We start from the raw sequence: 20069 nt of genomic DNA, 5'->3' as shown, positions 1-20069 counted from the left end.
GACACATTTGCTGATATATAGCCTACCATTCATCCTAGGACCATAATGATAGCTGCAAATAAACTGGTTATTCTAATATCATGATCATCAGTGTTGGTCTTTACAACCAGCATCACTTTAGGCAGAAGCTAATCATTACCCCTGCCACAGTGGACAGCATTTGTTATGTAAAGACAAAAAAAATCTGGCTTGATAGCTTAAAGGAAGACATGTGTTTTAATTTCCTTAGGTATTTTTTAAAAGTTTGAGATTTGACAGAATTATTGAGACCTTTGAAAATATTAATACATTTAATCCCTTTGTAAAAATTGTGGTAACATATACATAACAAAATTTACCATTTAACCATTTTTAAGTGTACAATTCAGTGGCATTATTACACTGACAGTGCTGTATTACCATCAACATCATCTATTACAAAAATGTTTTCATCACCCCAAACAGAAACTGTACCCATTCGGCAATAACTCCCCATTTCTCCTCCCCCTTCCGCCTCAGCCCCTGGTAACCTCTAACGTACGTTCTATCTCTTTCAATTGGTTTATTCTAAATATTTCATATAAGTGGAATCATGCAGTATTTGTCCTTTTATGTCTGGCTTATTTCACTTAGAATCAAGTTTTCAAGGTTCATTCATGTTATAGCATGTATCAGATCTTCATTCCATTTTATGGTTTTATAATACCTATTTCTTTTTTTTATTGAAAGAGGTGTTTGGGACATCAATCTGTAATCATCCACTTTTCATTCATGTATTCATTCATTCAATATTTGAAATGTGTCTGGTGGTGCTAGGGATACTACAAATGAAAAGGTAATTAAGATAATCCCTGTTCGCCAAGAGCTCATAGATAGGCATAATACAGTTATGTATCTAAATGCAACCAGATGTTTCCCCAAACTTATTCAATCATCTTTAATAAAAGAAAAATGAAGTAAAACATCTGAAACTTGAACTTGTTTTATTCATGAGTTGCTACTTGCTTGGCAGGAAATGTAGCATCATTAGCATACTTTCTCTTGGTTGGATGATACTGCCCTCTGCTGATTGTTAATTAACTAAGGAAAGTCTAGGTCTGTGGATGAGATGGTGTGGGTGGGTATCTGTCCAGTGACTGCAGTTCCCTTTCTTTAAAGAAAGAATTCTGCTATTTAAAAGTGATATACTGTTACACACTAACAGGATCAACAGAACAGATTAAATAAGGACGGGGTGGGAATTCAAAGGGGAATGGGAACAAGCTTGTCAGGTTTTTCTAAGGAAAGGAGGCTATTAGGCACCAGGCCAAAGGTTCCCAAATTTGTCTCCACATGGGAATCACCTGGGGAACATAAAAAATCCTGATGCCTGTTATCTCTCAGAGATTGTGATTTAATTGGCCTGGGGTGAGACTTCGACTTGGGAATTTTAAAAAGATTCTAACTTCGTAGAAGTTGGGAATCAGTCTGGGGTGTGAGCAAGTCTCAAAACAACTCTAGAATGCTAGACAATAGCATAAGCCCACCAAGATCCAGGATTTTTGAAAAATTGAAGAAAAACCATCTAACCTCTGTTTTGCTAAGAACTACCTCAGAAAGGTTTCCCCAGACACACACTATAGGACCCGCTGAAATGCACAGAGTACTGGCGTTGAAAGGAAAATGAGATCATCTAGTCCAGAGACTGTAAACAGGCAAACCTTGGGTCTTTTAAATGGCTCCCAGGATGTGTTGATTAGTCTGCATGTTTTTAAAAATTTGAAATTTGTTGCCAACACTTAAATTGAGAGCCTTCATATAAAAATCGAGATGTTTGGTTTCTTTAAGGAACAAGATCTAGCAGTGCTGGGTCTGCAGAGCAGCAATAGGCCAGAGCTCAGTAGTGGCTTAGCCCTTTACTTGGGGCAGCTGCTAAAGTCTACTGCCACTGTCACCACCACCCTGACTCCGGTGGGCATTTACTCTGTCCAACCTACTCCTGCCTTTGACAACTAAAAAAATTCCTTCCTGCAACTTTCATCCACTGCCCATCTCCGGAGCCCAAAGTAATCTCATTCTCTCTTCTACAGGAGAGGGCTTCAACTTCTCAAAGACAGGAATCCTGCTCTCTTCCCCAGTGTTCTCTTTTACAATTAAATAAACCTAGTTCCTTCAGCTATTCTGTCTGATATGATCTCTGTACTTTTCACCATCCTGGTCTCTCTCTGGATCATGCTTAGTGGTCCAGAGTGAAATACAACACCACAGAGGCATTCTGTTTCCAGTTATGATCTGCCTGTGACACTTCTATTGATAAAATCTGAAACATCACTAGTTTTTATCAGTGTCATCATGTTGTTGGTTCACACAGAGCCTGTAGCCAACTGAAATCTCAAAGTCTTTTTCATATGAAATGCTAAGAAGTCAGGTTTTTCCAACCCAAACTTCTACAATTTATTTAATGTAAATGAGGACTTCATAATCTATTTAATTTCATCTTGATAATGTCATTCTGGGGCTGTTTTCAGTTGTGTTAGCTGTGCTGGATTGTTCTATCCTCGAATATGATGTTTCTGATGCCTTCATCCAAATAACTGATTAAAAAAAAAAAACTGAATAAAATAAAGCCCTATGAAATACCAAGAGACCAAGAGACCAAGAGCACACAATTCATTAATCAACAACTTGTTTAAACATCTGAATAGACTTCCATGTGCTACCATTATGGCCATATTTTTCTTGTGAAATACTTTTCTGCCTTTTAGGATCAAATTTATACTGTGTATTCCTTTTCTCTGACTTAGTGATATAACAACACTATCAAGAGTAACTGGGGTAGTACTTGATAAATCTAAGTGGGTTACTAGTGATTATCTCCTTTTCCAAGAACTTATAAAACATTTTGCTGCATATAGACATTAAGCTTGTCAAAATCTACCCTTTCTCCATTTTTGAAAACTGGGATACTAGCTTGCTAAAAGCTAGCTGGCTCTAGGGTGTGCAATCCTTCCCTTTGAATCTTCACCTGATGGAAGTGAAGTTAAGATCATAAAAAATTTCCACTTCTGCAGAATTCCAGACTCAGGAGACCACAGAGACATAAATCATGCATGGAGAACCAAGAACTCGTCAACATTGAAACCTGAGATAGAACCTATTAAGAAGGAGCAAATGGTAGGCATTTCTTTCTCTATGCTAAACCTGATTTTCAATATGAAAGTTACCTGATTTACAAAGGAAGCTTTAGCATAAAACACAAGCAATGACATTCTTGGTCCAGCGACCTTGTCTCAAAAAACAGGCAAAGAGTTTTAAACAACTTGACCAAGTTTGGAAACTGCTTGGTATGTCAAGGTCATCCTCTTAGAAAAGCCCAAGTGCTTGTGCTCTATAATGAACTTTCAAAAGCAGATTCAGTTCTAAGAGGCTGATCCTCTTGAAAATTATTTTGGGACACGTCGGAGTTCGTTCATGAGCCAAAGGGCAACGCTGAGCAGAGCCAGGGAGCCTGACTGGTGAGTGGCAGCCAAAGGAATTGGTACGTACATCAGCAGAGTGCTAATGCCCAAGCCCGCCTGTTACAAAAGAAGGAAAACAGGAAGAAAGGTGGGTGACTTCAAAATTGGAACTGAAAATGATGGCATAGAAAGCCAGATACACAAACCTCCAGATTCTCAACAAAATATTAATATGCATATAATTTTAATTTCATATTACAATGGATGAAATTCAAACAAAATAGATAAACCTAAAGTTCCCTTTTATTATTCTTTCCCCTATCCCAGTTCCCCTCCTCAAAAGTAGCCACTGTCACCAGTTTCTATGTACTTGTACTTTCGTATAAATTTTTATAAAGGAAACATACAGTTTGTGCCTTTAAAAAATGTAGTGTTCTGCAACTTGCTTTTACTCACTTGACACTGGTTCTTGAGATCTTATTTTAAGGTGGTGTACAATATCCATAGTTGCTTATTTAACCATTCAGGCTGTTTCTAATTTTTCACTATTACAACAATGCCATAACGAATTTCCTTGTACATAGCTCTTTGTGCATTAGGATACTTTTAGGGCAGACATTAGAAAGTCAATTTGCTGGGTCAAAGGATTATACATTTAACATTTAAAAAAATATTGCTCAACTGACCTCTGAAAAAAGCTATGCAAACTCATGCTCTCACTAAGACTATATGCAGGTATCCATCTTCCTATACCCATGCCAATACTTGATTGTCATTCTTTTTCATTTTTTTTTCCAATCTGATAGGCACAAAATGATACTCATTCTTTTAATTTCCTCCTCCCTGATCATGAATGATGTTAAATAGCTTTTCATGTTTATTGGCCATTCATCATTCCTCTTCTGAGAATTGTATATTGATGTCCTTATTTTATTTTCTGGTTATTAATTTTTTAGTTAGTTACAAATATTGAAAATACTTTCTCCTAGTCTGTCACTTTTCTTTTTAAACTTTGTTTTAGGGATGCTCTCCCCTCCCCACACCAGACCAAAAATAAGAAGTTTATACCTGTGTATAGGCCAAAGCCAGCAGAGTCACTGCTGCCATCTTGGTCCTTTGAGGAAGGGGAATTCTCCGGGAGAGGAAGTAAAGCACTGTAATGGCAGTGACTGAAGCGATTCCCTGCAGAGAGGAAAGACTATCTCATCACAAGTGCCAGTAATAAATTTTCCACTTTCTTGGTTTCTTCCCATCTTACATGTATGTCCTCCAAGACCCCTAAGCAAGTGCTACACTTTGCTGTATCAGTCACAGTAACCTCTGTGCAGTTCTGGCTCTGATTCCTCCTCCTCACTCTCGTCCATGGTCCTCTTCTTATGCTTGCTACTTAAATGTTGGGTGTTGTCCAGGGCTCCATCTAAAGTTTCTCCCTATATCCCTTTTTACACATTCACTCTCTTTCAGTGATCCTATTCATCTTTAAATGTGGGTGTCCCCCAGGCATGGCCATCACTTTAAAAATCATTCTTTGTATCCTCATCACCAATTTTCATCTCTACTCTAATCCAAGATTTTTTTAAGGTAGGGCTGACCCTAGGGCACAGTACATTAGCCTTATTATTTTCCTGGGCTGAGTGGAGGAGGTGTTGGTGTTGCCAGCTGGTGCTTTTAAAAAAGATCAAAAGTCTCATTTTCATTCCCACACCTTCAGAACAACAAGGCCCCTTTCCTCTTCTGTGATGTCAGAGAGAATGTTTTTCTACTTTATTTCTATATTTATTTCACTTCCTTTTCAGAGCTGCCCAGGATGACAATTACAACCAGACTTTACTTAGTCCAAAATGTTGTTGTGGAGGTAGGGACTGAGCCCACATAAAGTAACCTGCCTGAACCCTAGCATTCCCTTCAGATATCTGAGTCCTTTGGCCATGCTCTTGGGATGTATACTATCATCATCTCACACTCAATATGTGTCAATATGATGACATCCTTCTAGGAGGAGGATGATCTCAATGCTCCCTCCAATAGTCCCATTTCTGTAGGTCATGTTTTAGGCACACTACTGAAGGAACTTTGTGATCTCCCTTGACCTTTCTTTAGCCTTATCCCTAATAGCCAATCTTATTAATATGCTATTCCTTTAAAACCTCTCTCAGATTAACCATTCTTTTATGTCCCACTTCCACCATGCAGCCTTGACCCCATCACTCCCATGTGCTTTACTGCAAAAGCACTATTGCTTCTTGCTGGTCTCCTTGCTGCTGATCTTTCTCTGCTGCACTCTATCATGCCCAGGCTGTCCAGCCAATTTTAACAGAGCCCACAGCCTAAATGAAATGAAAAGTATTATGTGCTCAGCAGCCACTGTCTTTGCACTCTCTTCTCTACTCAACATCACTTCTGCTGAAATGATTCTCCTGTGTGTGTGCAGATTTGCCAGGTGGTAAAAGGCATATTAGAAACTTGGGAAGCTGGCGGTATCCTGAATGCCAGAGTTTGGCTGGAAGGAATGTGGGTAATGAGAACAAAAACATCAGATTAGAGACCTGTTATTAGAATTTATTTTAAAAAGATAAGGAAATACAGTTCCCACTCTCCCCTCTCACTGTGGCCATCAGTGTGCTTCACTGTCACTCCAAGGCTGTGAGGCTTCCCATGCTTAGCAGCAGGTAACCACCAGCCAGACTTACCAGTATACGGTGATCAAACTGCACCATGGTGGGATTCTCAAAAACATTCCTTAGGATGGGGGAGAAGGTAAAGAGATCCTCTGGGATCCAGGATTCTCCCATCTTAGGGAAAGAGTTGTAAACAAGCCCAGCATCCAGCCCTGCCACAAAAGCTCCTGTATTCCAAGGTAAATTGGTATTTATTAAAATGAAAGAAAGAAGAGACCAAATACTAGTTCTGCCACAGACAAAAAGAACAGGCAGAGAATAATAAAAATATCCATGGTAGGTGTTGTCAAGCAGGTAATATATGCCAGAATCACCAGGGAAATTAAAAAAACAAAAACAAAAAACAAAACAAAACAAAACAAAACAAAACCACATCCTTACCTACTCCCACCCCAAGATTCTGGCATGCCTCCTCTAGAGGAGCAAACTACAAGCTGTGGAGGGAGAGTCATTATTAGTTTGGAAAAACTCCCTTAGAGATTATAATGCCTGACCCCCTCCACCCCCCACTGAGAACCATTGATTTTTTTCTGGAAATGCTCTTCTCCAGATTTCTGCACTCTTACTTCCTCAGGTTTGCACTCAAATGCCATCTTTTCAAAAAGTTCTTCCCTAATGATTCTATATAAAGTGGCACTCTCCACCCCACCTCTATCCCCTTATCCCTTTTTTATTTTCTTTATAGCACCAAACACCATCTGACATACTATGTATTTATTATCTGTCTTCCCCATTCACATAGTAAGTGCTCAGTAAATGTTTGGTGAATGAATGCAAACTAAATCCTGGATAAACACATAAAGAGAGTATCCATGAATTAATGGATGATGGCCCATTATGATCAAAGAGGACTGAGGGAAGTTTGGGTCATATTACTTATTTTTGTGAATGCTATTTATAAAGCCAAAATTCATGCTCTTCCATCGGAAAAAAAAGGGTGGGGAGGGAGTTGGGTAGATCATTAGAGTCAATATTATTTTTGTTCTAGAGCAACGTTGTCCAAAAGAACTTTTTGCAATAATGGAAATGTTCTCTATCTGTGCTGTTCAAAACAACAGCCACATTGGCAATCAAGTATTGAAATGTAGCTAATGTTACTGAGGAACTAAATTTTATTTAATTTTAATTAACTTAAATTTAAGTAGCCACACAAGGCTAGTGGTTATTATATTGGAGCGTGCCATTCTAGGGTGAGAGAGGTAGAAGCCAGTGTGGTTTAGAGAATGAGAAAGACCTGTGTTGGTCTCTCTGTCCTGCTGAACTCTCCACCTTAGACTATCACTGAGGGCAGGCCTTTTGTCTGATGCATATAATAATAAAAATCATTTCCATAATAATAGCAGCTAACACTTAAATAACCTTTGCTATGTCAGGTATTGTTCTAAGCACTTGACATTACTCATATTATTATCATCATTGCCATTTTACAGATGCGGTCACTGAAGCCAAGAGAGGTTACATAGCTTGTCTAAGGGCACAAAGTTCATAAATGGCAGAAACAGGATTTGAATCAAGGCAGTCTGGATCCAGGTAAATGCTCAATATTATGTTGAACTGACTGGAAAGGAGTATTCTTGGAAGGGAGAAAGGAATAGAGAACAGAGGGTGAAGATTGTATGTATGAGAGAGGCGGGAATAAAAGGAAAATACAAGGATATAGGAGGATGGACGAGGTATCACACAAGAGATCCCAACTTAGGGTGGAATGAAAATAGGCCATCTTTTATGAGAAAAGTCCTACCTGAGAGAGCTGTAAGAAACACTAGGCCTGCTGTTCCATGAGCAAATCGCCTTAACCATAGGAGTTCACGGGTTTCAGGCAACTAAATAAGAAAGAAAAATCACTCAGATAAACTATACTGCAGGGACTATGAGAGGTAGCAAAGATCTCCAAGGCAAAACCCAAGTGACAAATTAAGGACAGATCTTCCCTAACTCCACCTAGACAATAAGTAATCCCATGTGATACACTTTTACTCTCTGTCTTCCCTGCCATTTTTTAAGTTTTGTGAAGGCAGAAACTGCCATCTGTCTTGTTTACTAAAGCAATCCTAGACACATGTTGGGGATACAGGTACTCAACATCCATTTCTTCAGTTGAATGATTTGCATTATTCAGGGAAAATATGCTTTGCCATGGTTGAAATGATGTGGCTTAAGAGACTGGATTTTAATATACTGTATGATGTTGAGTGCTTAGCAAATACAGTTAAAATTAAAACTGATAAAGTGTCTAGAGTGGAGATTCTTGCACTTAAGTTTTTAGTAAAGTCAAACTTATTTTTATTTTTACTATAGCCAACTTCTGATACTAATCAGTGAATCAACAATATTTATTAAGAACTTTATAAACAGGTAATTATGAAGATATAAAGGTATTAAGTCAGAGTCCCACCCTCAAATGGTCTGTAATCTAGTATGTGATAAGTAGGTATAATTATTAAAATATCATAGGATAATATATCAATGCTGTCCAACAGAACTTTCTGTGATGATAGAAATGTTTTATATCTGCACTCCTCAATGTGGCAGCCACTAGCCACATGTGACTCTTGAGGACTTGAAACATGGCTAGTGTGACTAATTAAAATTTAAATATTCACATGTGGCTGGTAGCTATTGTGTTGGACAGCATAGCACTATACGGTGAATTAAATCCTTTATGTAACTAGGTGGAATAAATTAAAAGAAAAACAATTCATTGATAAATTAGCATGATATCAGTACAATTTCAGTAGAGGGAGAGAGTGTTTATGAGTGTGTGGGTATATGTTTAAGTGTGTGGGTGAATATGTGAGTTTATGTATATGTAGAGGGGGTGGGTGGATAAACCAGATTATAGGGATTGAAAACAAAGAACGGGTTGTCAGGAGGTAGAAACTAGATGCAGGCAATGCATTTTAGAAATTTGGCTTTGAAAGTCAGAAGAACAGGAATCATTCATATGTGGATTGTGTATTACATCAAAATTAAATGCAATCTGGCTTCCCCATGGAGATCACTGCCAAGTCAACATCTCCAGTCTTGACCCTTCTCCTGGGATCCAGGCCAGTAGCTCCAAATACCTATTGGATGACTCTACGTAAGAGTCCTACTGTTTTCTCAAACTTCTCTCCATGAACAGTATATCCAGGTCAACCCATGATTCCAATGCTTAATATAAATTTCATTTTTTTTAAATGCTAGAAAAAAATGTCCCATGGGTTGTGGTGTCTCAAGACCTCTATCATAAACAAGGGCCTCTAAAAAAAGTGTATACCTTGCATTTAAATCAAAGCATAAAATGTAAAAACTATTATTTTCCTTGAATTAGCACACAGATGAAATGCTTTTAGACAAGATCCCTAATGTTTATTATCTTGTTAGACTTGATGAATGGTATACAGGTCACTATCTAAAGAACAAACAACACAATATGGTTCTTGCACACCGCTGAAGTTTCGGAAATAGCTCTTGTTCTCCCTCCCCTTGCCAGCCACCATCCTTCAGGGAATTAGAATTAAAGTGGTTGGGATATCACCAGTTGGGATTCCTTCCCATTTTTCTACTAAAATTTGTATTGTCACCAATAGATGATGCTGACAAAATCTTCAGCACCTATTTACTTCCTTTGAATGAGTTGCTCCAGCTCAATAGAAAAATTGCAAATTTTTCTTTGTTGTCCCAAAGTTCGATGTTTCTTGAAGCTTAGGTTATATGTAGTTTCTGGTAAATTGATAAATGTTATGTAAAGGAAACCATGCATTTTGACTGACAGCTTCCCAGTAGAACCTGAATTCCCATTTCCCTGACCCTGTTGGCATCTGTGCAGATGTGCTAAAACAGACAGACTGACTTTCACCTTGTGCTGTGGGAGCAGCAATGAGAGCGAGGTCCACAAACTGGCGCAGTAAAGAACAAGGGCTGATCCCAGGTGGGCAGCGAGGCGGTACTGACTGACCCGAGGGATCTCATGGGAGTCAGGTTTTTCTTCCAGTCCACTTTTCACCATATACCATCCTAATAGACCCTAGAACCAAAACAAAAGAAGCAAATTAAACAAGGTTGAAACTGTCTGCTCAACTGTACTCTCTGAGGAAGTGAGTTACCAAGAGTACTCCCTACCTGACCCTTCCTTTCCATACCCTCCCATACCCCCCGTGTCCCCAGGAATCATGACCTATCTACATCTCCACATATAGCACCATAAATACCTAACCACTAGTTAGATTAACTTTTTATTGAAATATAATCCAAATATAAAAAAGCATACAAAAGTATATGGCTCAGTGAATCACAAAAAGAATACACGCTTGTAAAGAGCACCCAGATAAAACAAACAGAACGTAACCATCACCTCATAAGTCCTCCTTGTGCCCTCTTCCAGGCAAGACCTACCCTCAAGGGAAACCGCAATCCTGACTTCTAACAGCATAGATTAGTTCTGTGTGTTTTTGTTATCTCTATTAATGGAATCATAGAGAGTGTACTCTCTGTGTCTTATACACCTGAAATTATTTTGAGATTCATCTATTGTTGATGCTGTTATAAATTGTTCATTTTCATTTTGTGCTCAACATTGTGTTTCTAGGAGTTATCCATTGTTGCATGTAGTTGTAGTTGGTTCATTCTCATTGTACATTATTCTATTACATGAATATGTGAAACTTATTTGGTCCATTCTCCTGTTGATGGGCATATGAATAGATTCCAGTTTTTGGCTATTACGAATAATGCTGCTATGAACATGTTAGTACATATCTCTTTTTAAGCATATTTATACATTTCTGTAGGGTTATGCTTAGGAGTAGAATTATTGCATCAAAAGATATGTACATGTTCATAATATATACTTTAGTATATACTGCCAGTTTCCCAACCACTTTCTTTTAAAACCTTTACAAAATCTTTTTCCTTTTATTGAAAAATTAAAAGTACATAGAATCATTCAAAAGTGAAAGACTCATATAATCTCATTCCCCCAAAGATTAACAGTATTAAAAATTGGTATCCATCCTCCTAGACTTTACATATATGTATGTATTTTTTAATTACCTAATTGAGATCATAGTATGTCATATATACCATATAGATCCTGTTCTACATCCTGTTTTTTTACTCAATGATATATTACCAATATCTTTCTATGTCAGTACACTATTTCATTCTTCCCATTTTCCCAATCTTTATTATTTTTTCTGTTCAAAGAAATACATATAATTAAAACAATTTTTAAAAAAAGAAGTACAAGTCTCTCATAATTTAGACCCTCCTCCCCTGAGATTAACTGTTTTCTTACTATATTCTCTTGCTATCAGCATCAGAAAAATTCTCCAATCTGTCCCTAATTTCTCCTACCTAGTAAAGGTATCTTTACCCCACCCTTGTCATTTGCTTTTTGAGTATCAAAGCCACCAGCTTTTACAAGCATAGGAAGCAGCTCTTGGGTGGAGCTTTAACCTCCACTTAAAGTCATTCACCAGAGTAACAGGTATTTTCCATTCCCTCTGGAGAGCATGTTGGTGGAAATTCATGCCCCCTAAATGCTCCAGTAGTAAAGCTACTCTCTAGAATGGCCACACACTTTTTTCTGCTCCCACCAGCTTAGAAGTAGTGTTTATCAAAGTCAATTATGTTGGTTCCCAAACCTATTTATACCCAGCTACAGTTACTATTATAAATACTTGATATAATTTAAAATTATGTAAACCAGTGAAATATGAGAAAAGAGAGTTGTTTTCAGCAAAAGTTAGATTGATGCTTTGGAAAAGCTGGATAAAGAGGACCGCTTAAAAAAATAAATTACTGTTTATTTAGGTGGGAGTAAAACACATAAAAATTTGGGGGGCATATCATAAATATCTCTAAGGTTTTGTATGCAGATTGCTTTATAAGTGTCTACATTATATCAGGTGAGATATGGCCCTTTCACCCCACCCTCCCAAGTCAGTAGAACCAGAGCAACTAGGTGAGATTCCCTCACCTTTTAAAAATATATACTCTTCAAGAAATCTTTTTGGGCATTTCTTCTCCCCTTCAAGATTACCCTGAAAGTTGTAATTATCTTGATTTCATCTGCACAGGACTTTGGACCATGTAGGGGCATACAATGTGATTTGCCAGCCCCTGATTTCTTCCTCCTAGAACTCTATCTGCCATCTTCAATTTGTTCCTCCCTTGGAGTCTGTCTTCAGAGGGTTTTATTGTTTTTTCTCCATTGTAAAATAAGCCTTCATTTTGTCCCACCTATACTCCCCTAGTCACTATTAAGACTTTTATTAATGTCTAAACCTTTGCTATGTTTCTGTTACCTTCAGTTCTTTTCTCCCATCTCCCTCCTTAACCCTTTTAATTGGCTCAAATTTTTATCACTTCTGAGTTAAATTAATCAATTAGCTTTCTCCTGATCAAATTGTGATGAAGTTTCTTTGGTGCACTGATATGCTGCAGCCTCAACTTTTGAACCACTTTACTTTGACCCAAATACATCTATGGGTCTTGTCTCATACTCCTTTTCTTGTCTCTCAGTTTCACCTAACACATTAATTATGGGAGTCTTTCAAAGCTCTTTTCTTTAAGAAGAGTTCAATTTACATGATTTTAATCACCATCTGTACTTGAGTATCTTTCAGCTACACCTGTTTTCTCAAATCCTTCATCCAAAGAAATGTTTCTCTCTTTTGGAATTTTTCTGTTTGTTTTTATAGCCATTTTAGCACAAGGATCCCACTTCCCCACATACCAGGCAAGTCAGAAAGACAAAGGAAACAAGAACACAGAAAGAAAGCCATGATGAGAAAGAAAATCTAATTCTTGTGGTATATGAAAATATTTACTGAGTGCATACTAGATTCCAGAAGGCACTAAATTGCTTTATATGCATTATCTCATTCAATAGTCACAGAACCTAAATGGTACATGCACTATTATTATTCCCATTTACGGTAAAGAAATCATAACTTACAGAGAACTTGTCTGTAATACTAAAATCCATGCTCTTACCCACTCTATTATGCTGCCTCAAAGATTATTTCCTTAAAAACAAGGCTTTCTAAGAAGCTCCATGACGTATCTCTGGGTTCCCAACTTTGAATAATTCTCACCTGAAAGCAGACTAAGCCACATAGGGCAAGAACACGTCCTTTCATGCCACGGCTGAGCCAGCCCTTTCTCCAAAAGTAGGCAGCAGGCAGGATATAGGCGAGGCCTACAAGGCGCCCCCACATTCGGTGTGAGTACTCCATGTACCAGATGAACTTGAATTCTGCCAATGTCATATCATGGTTCAAGCTGGGTGAAAAGGGAAGTCAAAAAAGAAGATGAAACATCCATCTAATTTTTTTTTCCTTTGGGACACAGGAACATTCTCAGGCTTACAGCTCGGAGGTCTGCCCTCTTCCTTATCAGTGTCCTCAGGATCATTTTGGAATCGGGGGCTTAGAATATGGAGCTCACTAAACATAACTGAACTATATGCAGGCATACCTTGGAGATATTATGGGTTTGGTTCCAGACCACTGCCATAAAGCAATTATTGCAATAAAATGACTCACGAATTTTATGGATTCCCAGTGCATTATAAAGTTATGTTTATACTATATTGTAGTCTATTAAGTACATAATAGCATTATGTCTTTAAAAAAATGTACATACCTTCATTAAAAAATACTGTTGCTAAAAAATGCTACCCATCATTTGAGCTTTCAGCAAATGAAAGCTATGGAGTGGCTATGGCAATTTCTTAGAATGAGACAACAATAAATGTGTTGCACTGACTGACTCTTCCCTTCACAAAAGATTTCTCTGTGGCATGTGATGCTGTTTGGCAGCATTGTACCTATAGTAGAACTTCTTTCAAAATTGAAGTCAATCCTCTCAAACCCTGCCGCTGCTTTATCAACTAAGTTTACATAATATTCTAAAGCCTTTGTAGTCATTTCAAAAATATTCACAGCATCATCACCAGGAGTAGATTCCATCTTAAGAAATCATTTTCTTTGCTCATCCATAAGAAGCAACTCCTCATCTGTTCAAGTTTTATCATGAGATTCCAGGAATTCAGTCACATCTTCAGACTCCACTTCTAATTTTGGTTCTCTTGCTATTTCCACCACATTGCAGTTACTTCCTCCACTGAAGTCTTGAATCCCTCAAAATTATCCATGAGGGGTGCAATCAACTTTTTCTGAACTCCTGTTAATTTTGATATTTTTACCTCCTCCCAAGAGTCGCAAATATTCTTAAAGGCATCTAGAATGGTGAATCCTTCCCAGAAGGTTTTCAATTTACCTTGCCCAGATCTATCAGAAGAATCACTATCTATGGCAGCTATAGCCTTATGAAATGTATTTCTTAAATAATAAGAAAGTTGAAATGACTTAAAGTTGAAATGACTCCTTGATCCATGGGCTACAGAAAGGATGCTGTGTTAGCAGGCATGAAAACAACATTCATCTCCTTGTACATCTCCATCTTAGGTGACCAGGTGTATTGTCAATGAGCAGTAGTATTTTGAAAGAAATCTTTTTTTTTCTGAGTTGTAGGTCTCAACAGTGGGCTTAAAATATTCAGTATTCATGTTATAACCAGATATGCTGTCATCCAGGCTTTATTGTTCCATTTGTAGAGCACACGCAAAGGAGTCTCAGCAGAATTCATAAGGGCCCTAGGATTTTCGGAACGGTAATTGAGAACTGGCTTCAACTTAAAATCACCAGCTGCATTAGGCCCTAAGAAGAGAGTCAACCTGTTCTTTGAAGCTTTGAAGCCAGGCATTGACTTCTCTTCTCTAGCTATGAAAGTCCTGGATGGCATTTTCTTCCAAAAGAAGACTGTTTCATCTATACTGAAAATCTGTTGTTTAGTTTAGCCATTGTTCCAGTTTGCTAATGCTGCCCTTTTGCAAAATACCAGAAATGGACTGACTTTTAAAAAGGGGTTTATTTGACTACAAAGTTACAGTCTTAAGGCCATAAAGTGGCCAAGGTAAGGTATCAACAAAGGGTACCTTCACTGGAGGAGGCCAATGGCATCCGGAAAACCTCTTAGCTGGGAAGTCACGTGGCTGGCGTCTGCTCCAGAGTTCTGGTTTCAAAATGGCTTTCTCCCAGGACATTCCTCTCTAGGCTGTAGCTCCTCAAAAATGTCATTTTTAGTTGCTCTTGGGGTGTCTGTCCTCTCTTAGCTTCTCCAGAGCAAAAGTCTGTTTTCAAGGCCATCTCTAAAATTCTCTGTAAGCTGCAGCTCCTCTCTCAGCTCCTGTGTGTTCTTCAAAGTGTCCCTCTTTGCTGTAGCAAGCTCGCTCCTTCTGTCTGAGCTTTTATAGGGCTCCAGTGAACTAATCAAGGCCCATGCTGAATGGGCAGGGCCACGACTCCATGGAAATTATCTAATCAGAGTTATCACCTACAGTTGGATGGGTCATATCTCCATGGAAACACTCAATTACAATCTAATAAACACTAATACATCTGCCCATACAAGACTGCATCAAAGATAACGGCATTTTGGAGGACCTAATACATTTAAACCAGCATAGCTATGTTCATCAATTATCTTAGTTTGATCATCTGGATAACTTGCTGCAGGTTCTCCATCAGCACTTGCTGCTTCACCTTGCACTTTTTTCTTATAGAGATGGCTTCTTTCCTTAAACCTCACGAATCATCCTCTGCTAGCTTCAAGCTTTTCCTTCACAGCTTCCTCACCTTTCTCAGCCTTCAAAGAACTGAATAGAGTTAGAGTCTTGCTCTGTATTAATTTCGGATTAAGGGAGTGTTCTGACTGGTGTGATCTTCTATCCAGACCAATAAAATGTTCCATTTATCAGCAATAAGGTTGTCTGGCTTTCTTATCATTCATGTGTTCACTGGATAGCACTTTTAATTTCCTTCAAGAACGTTTCCTTTGCATTCACAACTTGGCTAACTGTTTGGCACAAGAGGCCTAGCTTTTGATTTAAAGTGAGAGACATGGGACTCTTCCTTTCACTTGAACACTTAAGAGTCCATTGTAGGGTTATTTGGCCTAATTTTAATATTGTGTTTCAGGGAACAGGGAGGCCAGAGGAGAGGGAGAGAGATGAAGGAACGGCCTGTCAGTGGAGCAGTCAGAGCACACACATTTCACACATTTATCAATTAAGATCATCATCTTACATGGGCACAGTTTGTGGTGCCCCAAGACAATTACAATAGTTAACATCAAAGTTCACTGATCACAGAACACCACAACAGATAAATAAGAATGAAAAAGTTTGAATTTTATGAGAATTACCAAAATACGACACCGAGACATGAAGTAAGTACATGCTGTTGGAAAAATGGCACCCATACGCTTGCCTGATGCAGGGTTGCCACAAACCTTCAATTTGTAAAAAAGGCAATACCTCTAAAGCACAATAAAGCAAAGCACAATTAAAAAAGGTATGTCTGTACGAAGAAATAAAGGAATATAACCATTCTGAAGTGTTTAAATAAGCAAACAAGTGAGTGGCCCCGATGGAATGTTTACCTAATTTTCTTAATACTTACATTTTAAATTCTGGAAATTGCTGGTATTTTTGGAATTCTGCTTCCCATTCCTCTTGGCTTGTAGGTGGTTTCATCTCCTTTATTAAATGCCAGTCTACCATCGAGAGGCCAGACTCTGTCAACCTTAGGATGGGAAAGAAATTTTTTGCTGTGTGTGTTTGTGATGCTGGATTACTCATAAGTGTTTTTTTTTTTTTTTTATGGCAATGAGTGGCTCTGAACTTAACCCCTCCAAAGCTAAACACATTATTTCCTCTTTTGACACTTTTCCTTTCTCACTGCTTATAATTTTGGCAGAAATAGCTACCATGAGATAGAAACTGAATCCCTTTTATTCTTTCAATCCTTTTATTAAACTCTCTCTACTTCTTTCTTTCACTATCATTCTTTGATAGGCATAATCAATGCTTAGACCAAAGAAATGTTTTCTAAATGTACAACCAACATTCTTTACATAGGGAAAAGAGATTTGTATAAAAAAGTTTACGGTCTTGGGTGAATTTAAAGTCAAGAAAACTCCAATCTACAGTTCCCTATAATTGCCTATATAACACATAAAAAGATATTTTGAAGGAATCCTAAAGGAATGAGGGCACGGGAATGCTGAAAGAACATACTCTGTTTTGTTAACAGAACATACTCTATAAAAACCAGAAAGTATTTTCTCCAAAAGGAGCTATGGCTCCTAAAATAAGAGGCTGATTTTAAGCATAAGGGAGGAAATGTACAAGATAAAACCTGGAACATTTCATCATACCAGAAAGCAATGAAGCTATCAAAGGTTAGTGGGGTCCAGTCAAAAAGACTCAGCTGTCAACTTGAAGAGGCTCACACTGACTAAAGATGGCAAAATCTGAGCAAATCATTATCACCCTCATCTTGTAATGGATGAAAACATATCAGATATGTTTAATCCTATGAACTCATAATTATACTTAAAAACTCAAACACATTACTAGTTACTTTTAGAGGATGCTTGGGAACCAAGGAAAACTGGTAGATAAAGAGAAAGAACCAAATATTTCTTCTGCCTTTCCCAGGCAAACTATACTTCAGGGTAACCACATAGTTGATGAGGGAATATCTCTCTTCAGACTGGAGCTAATATAATTAAAATATTACAATTTTGCAACACTAGTAAAATAATGGATGTAGGTAATGGTCATCAATAGCTGTTGACATCTCTAATAGACACCAGACATATGAATGATCTAATGGAATTAAACATCATCACCTATGAAGTATTTTTGCATTCCCCCACCCCATTCTATCCTGATCAAGCAACTACCAGTTTACAGGAAATATAGGGGACAATGGCACATGTTTTATAACACCACACTTATGAAATAAGCAAAATCCAGACACTGGGAGACTTCATAGGAAAAATAATTTGGAATTCTTCAACAACAAAGCTGCAAGGAGACAGAAAGGTGGGGGAAAGGGAGAAGAACCTATAGGATTAAAGAGACCTGAGAAACATATTAACAATTATGCTGTATGGAACGTAATTCAAACAAACTGTAAAAAAAAAAAAAAATTTTGAGAATAATTTGGACTGGAGAGATAAAAAAACAAACAATGCACAGCTAACAGTTAAGACTAAACCTAAACTGTTCTATGGCAGGACAAGCCATCAGACATGTTCCCTCCTTGGGTTTTATTTTCTCCATCTGTAAAATAAGGGAGCTAGACTAGATGATTTGTAAGATCCTTCCCTCTCCTCCTTGGGCATCCTGTGACTCTACACATGACCCAAATAGCTGACTTTCTGGTGATTACTCACCTAGTCACTCCACCAAGAATAACTGCTCCAGCCACTGTTCCACTGCAGATCAGGAGCCATCGGCCTACCACCCGCTCAGCAGCCTTCGAGGGAAGGGACATTTTACCCCTTCCAGATTGCAAAGCTACTTCAGAGATGGTGCTGTATTGCCCTGGCCTCAATGGGTGCCTGATCCCACAGCTGTAACCACACTAAGGATCAAGACAGACAAATTACAACTGGAGAAGGAGAAAGGCCTTGCTCTACTGGTGCCCACATTCAACCCCTCTCTGTGTGAGGTAGAGTACCCTGTCAGGCCACATCTTCACCACTACTGGTAAATCATCACCTCAACTGATCATGGAATTTACCTTCCAAGTGATTTCCCTGCCTCCAGTCTTGCCTCCCTCCAATCCATCTGAGCATACTTCTCCAAGACTTAACTCTACACTTCAGATATGGAATATTTTCTTTCTCCTCTAGGTCTTTACACATGATTTCTCTTTAACTGGGACATTCCCTGAACCTTGACTGCAAATACCTACTGAGGAGATGTCAGCCTAGATGTCACCTTCTTCCAAGTCTGCATTAGGTGCCCCCTGGACATCCTCCCATACTACACTGTACCTCCCCTATCGCAGCTCTTAACATTCCGAAACACTTCAGGGTAATCTGTATCTCCCACTAAGCTACGAGCTGGTAGGGTAAGGTCAGAGGCTGACTCTCCCTCCTGTAACTTTTGTTTCTAGAACAGCGCCCTCACCTAACTAGACCTTAATAAAGATTTGACAAATGAATTAATAAATGAATGAATTGTGACATCCTCTAGGAAAATCATCTTATTGTATTTATCTTTCTGTTCCTAGTTCCTAATACACCATAACTGCCCAATAATTATTCATTAAGTGAAGACACACCCTCTCTTCTAGCTCCATCTGGGAGTCCCAAACCCCATGTTCTGTTTCCTGCTCTGCTTCTAACTAAGTAACTGTAGACAGGTCTCTTATAGTAAGCCTCAATTTCCTTCTCAGCAGAATTGGGGTTAAAGTCCCTACCCTGACCACCTGGGGGGCTTCTAGCACAAATCAAATAGACAAGTAAAATTACTGAGTTCTTAAGGGATGCTAGGCCCTTTTTATGTATTAAAATTATGTAGTCCTCGCAACAATCTTATGATGTAGGTACAGTTATCCCCCACTTTCCAGACGAGGAAACTGAGGCACAGAAAAGTATCTTGGCTAATATCATACAGCAAGTAAGTGGTAGGGCCGAATTCACATTCAGGGGCTCTAGACACAAGGAAATGCTTTCTATAGTTATAAGCAGCTAGGGAAATGTGATGTAGATCTACTTATTATCTTTATTCCGGCCCTTCCATCCCATCCCCACTTCTACAATTCTGAGTCCCCTACGGTACTGTACCTGTGCTCTAGGCGCCACCCTATGAACGAAGATCCGGAGACACGGGCTCCCCATCAAGGCTTTCAAGGGCGGAAAGAATAAGCGTTGCATAATGAAAACAGAGAACCACCACCACTTCCACCCAACAGACCTCTACAGTCTCCTTTCTCTACCACCAAAAGGAGAAGCACTTCCAGGTCACCCAGAGAATGTCCCTCCTCTCTCAGGAAGCCGCGAGAGTGAGAAGCAGTCACTGCGTCTGCGCCGCCGACTCCGCTTTCGCAGAGGCTTCTGGGGCCTG

At 38.6% G+C, this 20069-nt stretch overlaps 1 protein-coding gene across 4 annotated transcripts; it reads right to left on the bottom strand.

Moving 5' to 3' along the window:
* Positions 1–271: 271 nt before the first annotated feature.
* LOC119510012 (cytochrome c oxidase assembly protein COX15 homolog) lies at positions 272–19977 on the bottom strand. Of its 4 annotated transcripts, XR_005211796.1 has the most exons (10): positions 19790–19977; positions 18389–18579; positions 16606–16728; positions 13177–13363; positions 9936–10103; positions 7836–7917; positions 6107–6261; positions 4485–4598; positions 3338–3533; positions 272–3300 (listed from the first exon to the last, which is right to left on the bottom strand). XR_005211796.1 is itself a non-coding variant. In XM_037803997.1 (9 exons), the coding sequence occupies exons 1-9, from the start codon at positions 19877–19879 to the stop codon at positions 3402–3404; spliced, it is 1242 nt and encodes a 413-aa protein (XP_037659925.1). In that variant the 5' UTR covers positions 19880–19977; the 3' UTR covers positions 272–3401. The 4 variants fall into 4 exon arrangements, 3 of the variants coding, with proteins under 3 accessions (XP_037659925.1, XP_037659927.1, XP_037659926.1); XM_037803997.1 differs by having other exon boundaries at positions 272–3533; XM_037803999.1 differs by lacking the exon at positions 18389–18579 and having other exon boundaries at positions 272–3533; positions 19790–19927.
* Between the last annotated feature and the right edge of the window lie 92 nt (positions 19978–20069).

The sequence above is a fragment of the Choloepus didactylus genome, chromosome 15 (assembly GCF_015220235.1).
Source record: "Choloepus didactylus isolate mChoDid1 chromosome 15, mChoDid1.pri, whole genome shotgun sequence".
NCBI lineage: Eukaryota > Metazoa > Chordata > Mammalia > Pilosa > Megalonychidae > Choloepus > Choloepus didactylus.
This window is presented reverse-complemented; position numbering and strand designations above follow the sequence as displayed.

Coding starts and splice junctions, on each gene's coding strand:
- LOC119510012 (XM_037803997.1), bottom strand. CDS start 19,879: ATGCAACGCTTATTCTTTCCGCCCTTGAAAGCCTTGATGGGGAGCCCG. Junction 4,599..6,106: donor AGTTTGATCACCGTATACTG/GTAAGTCTGGCT, acceptor TCCTCTCTGCAG/GGAATCGCTTCAGTCACTGC. Junction 3,534..4,484: donor TGGCTTTGGCCTATACACAG/GTATAAACTTCT, acceptor CTTTTGTAACAG/GCGGGCTTGGGCATTAGCAC.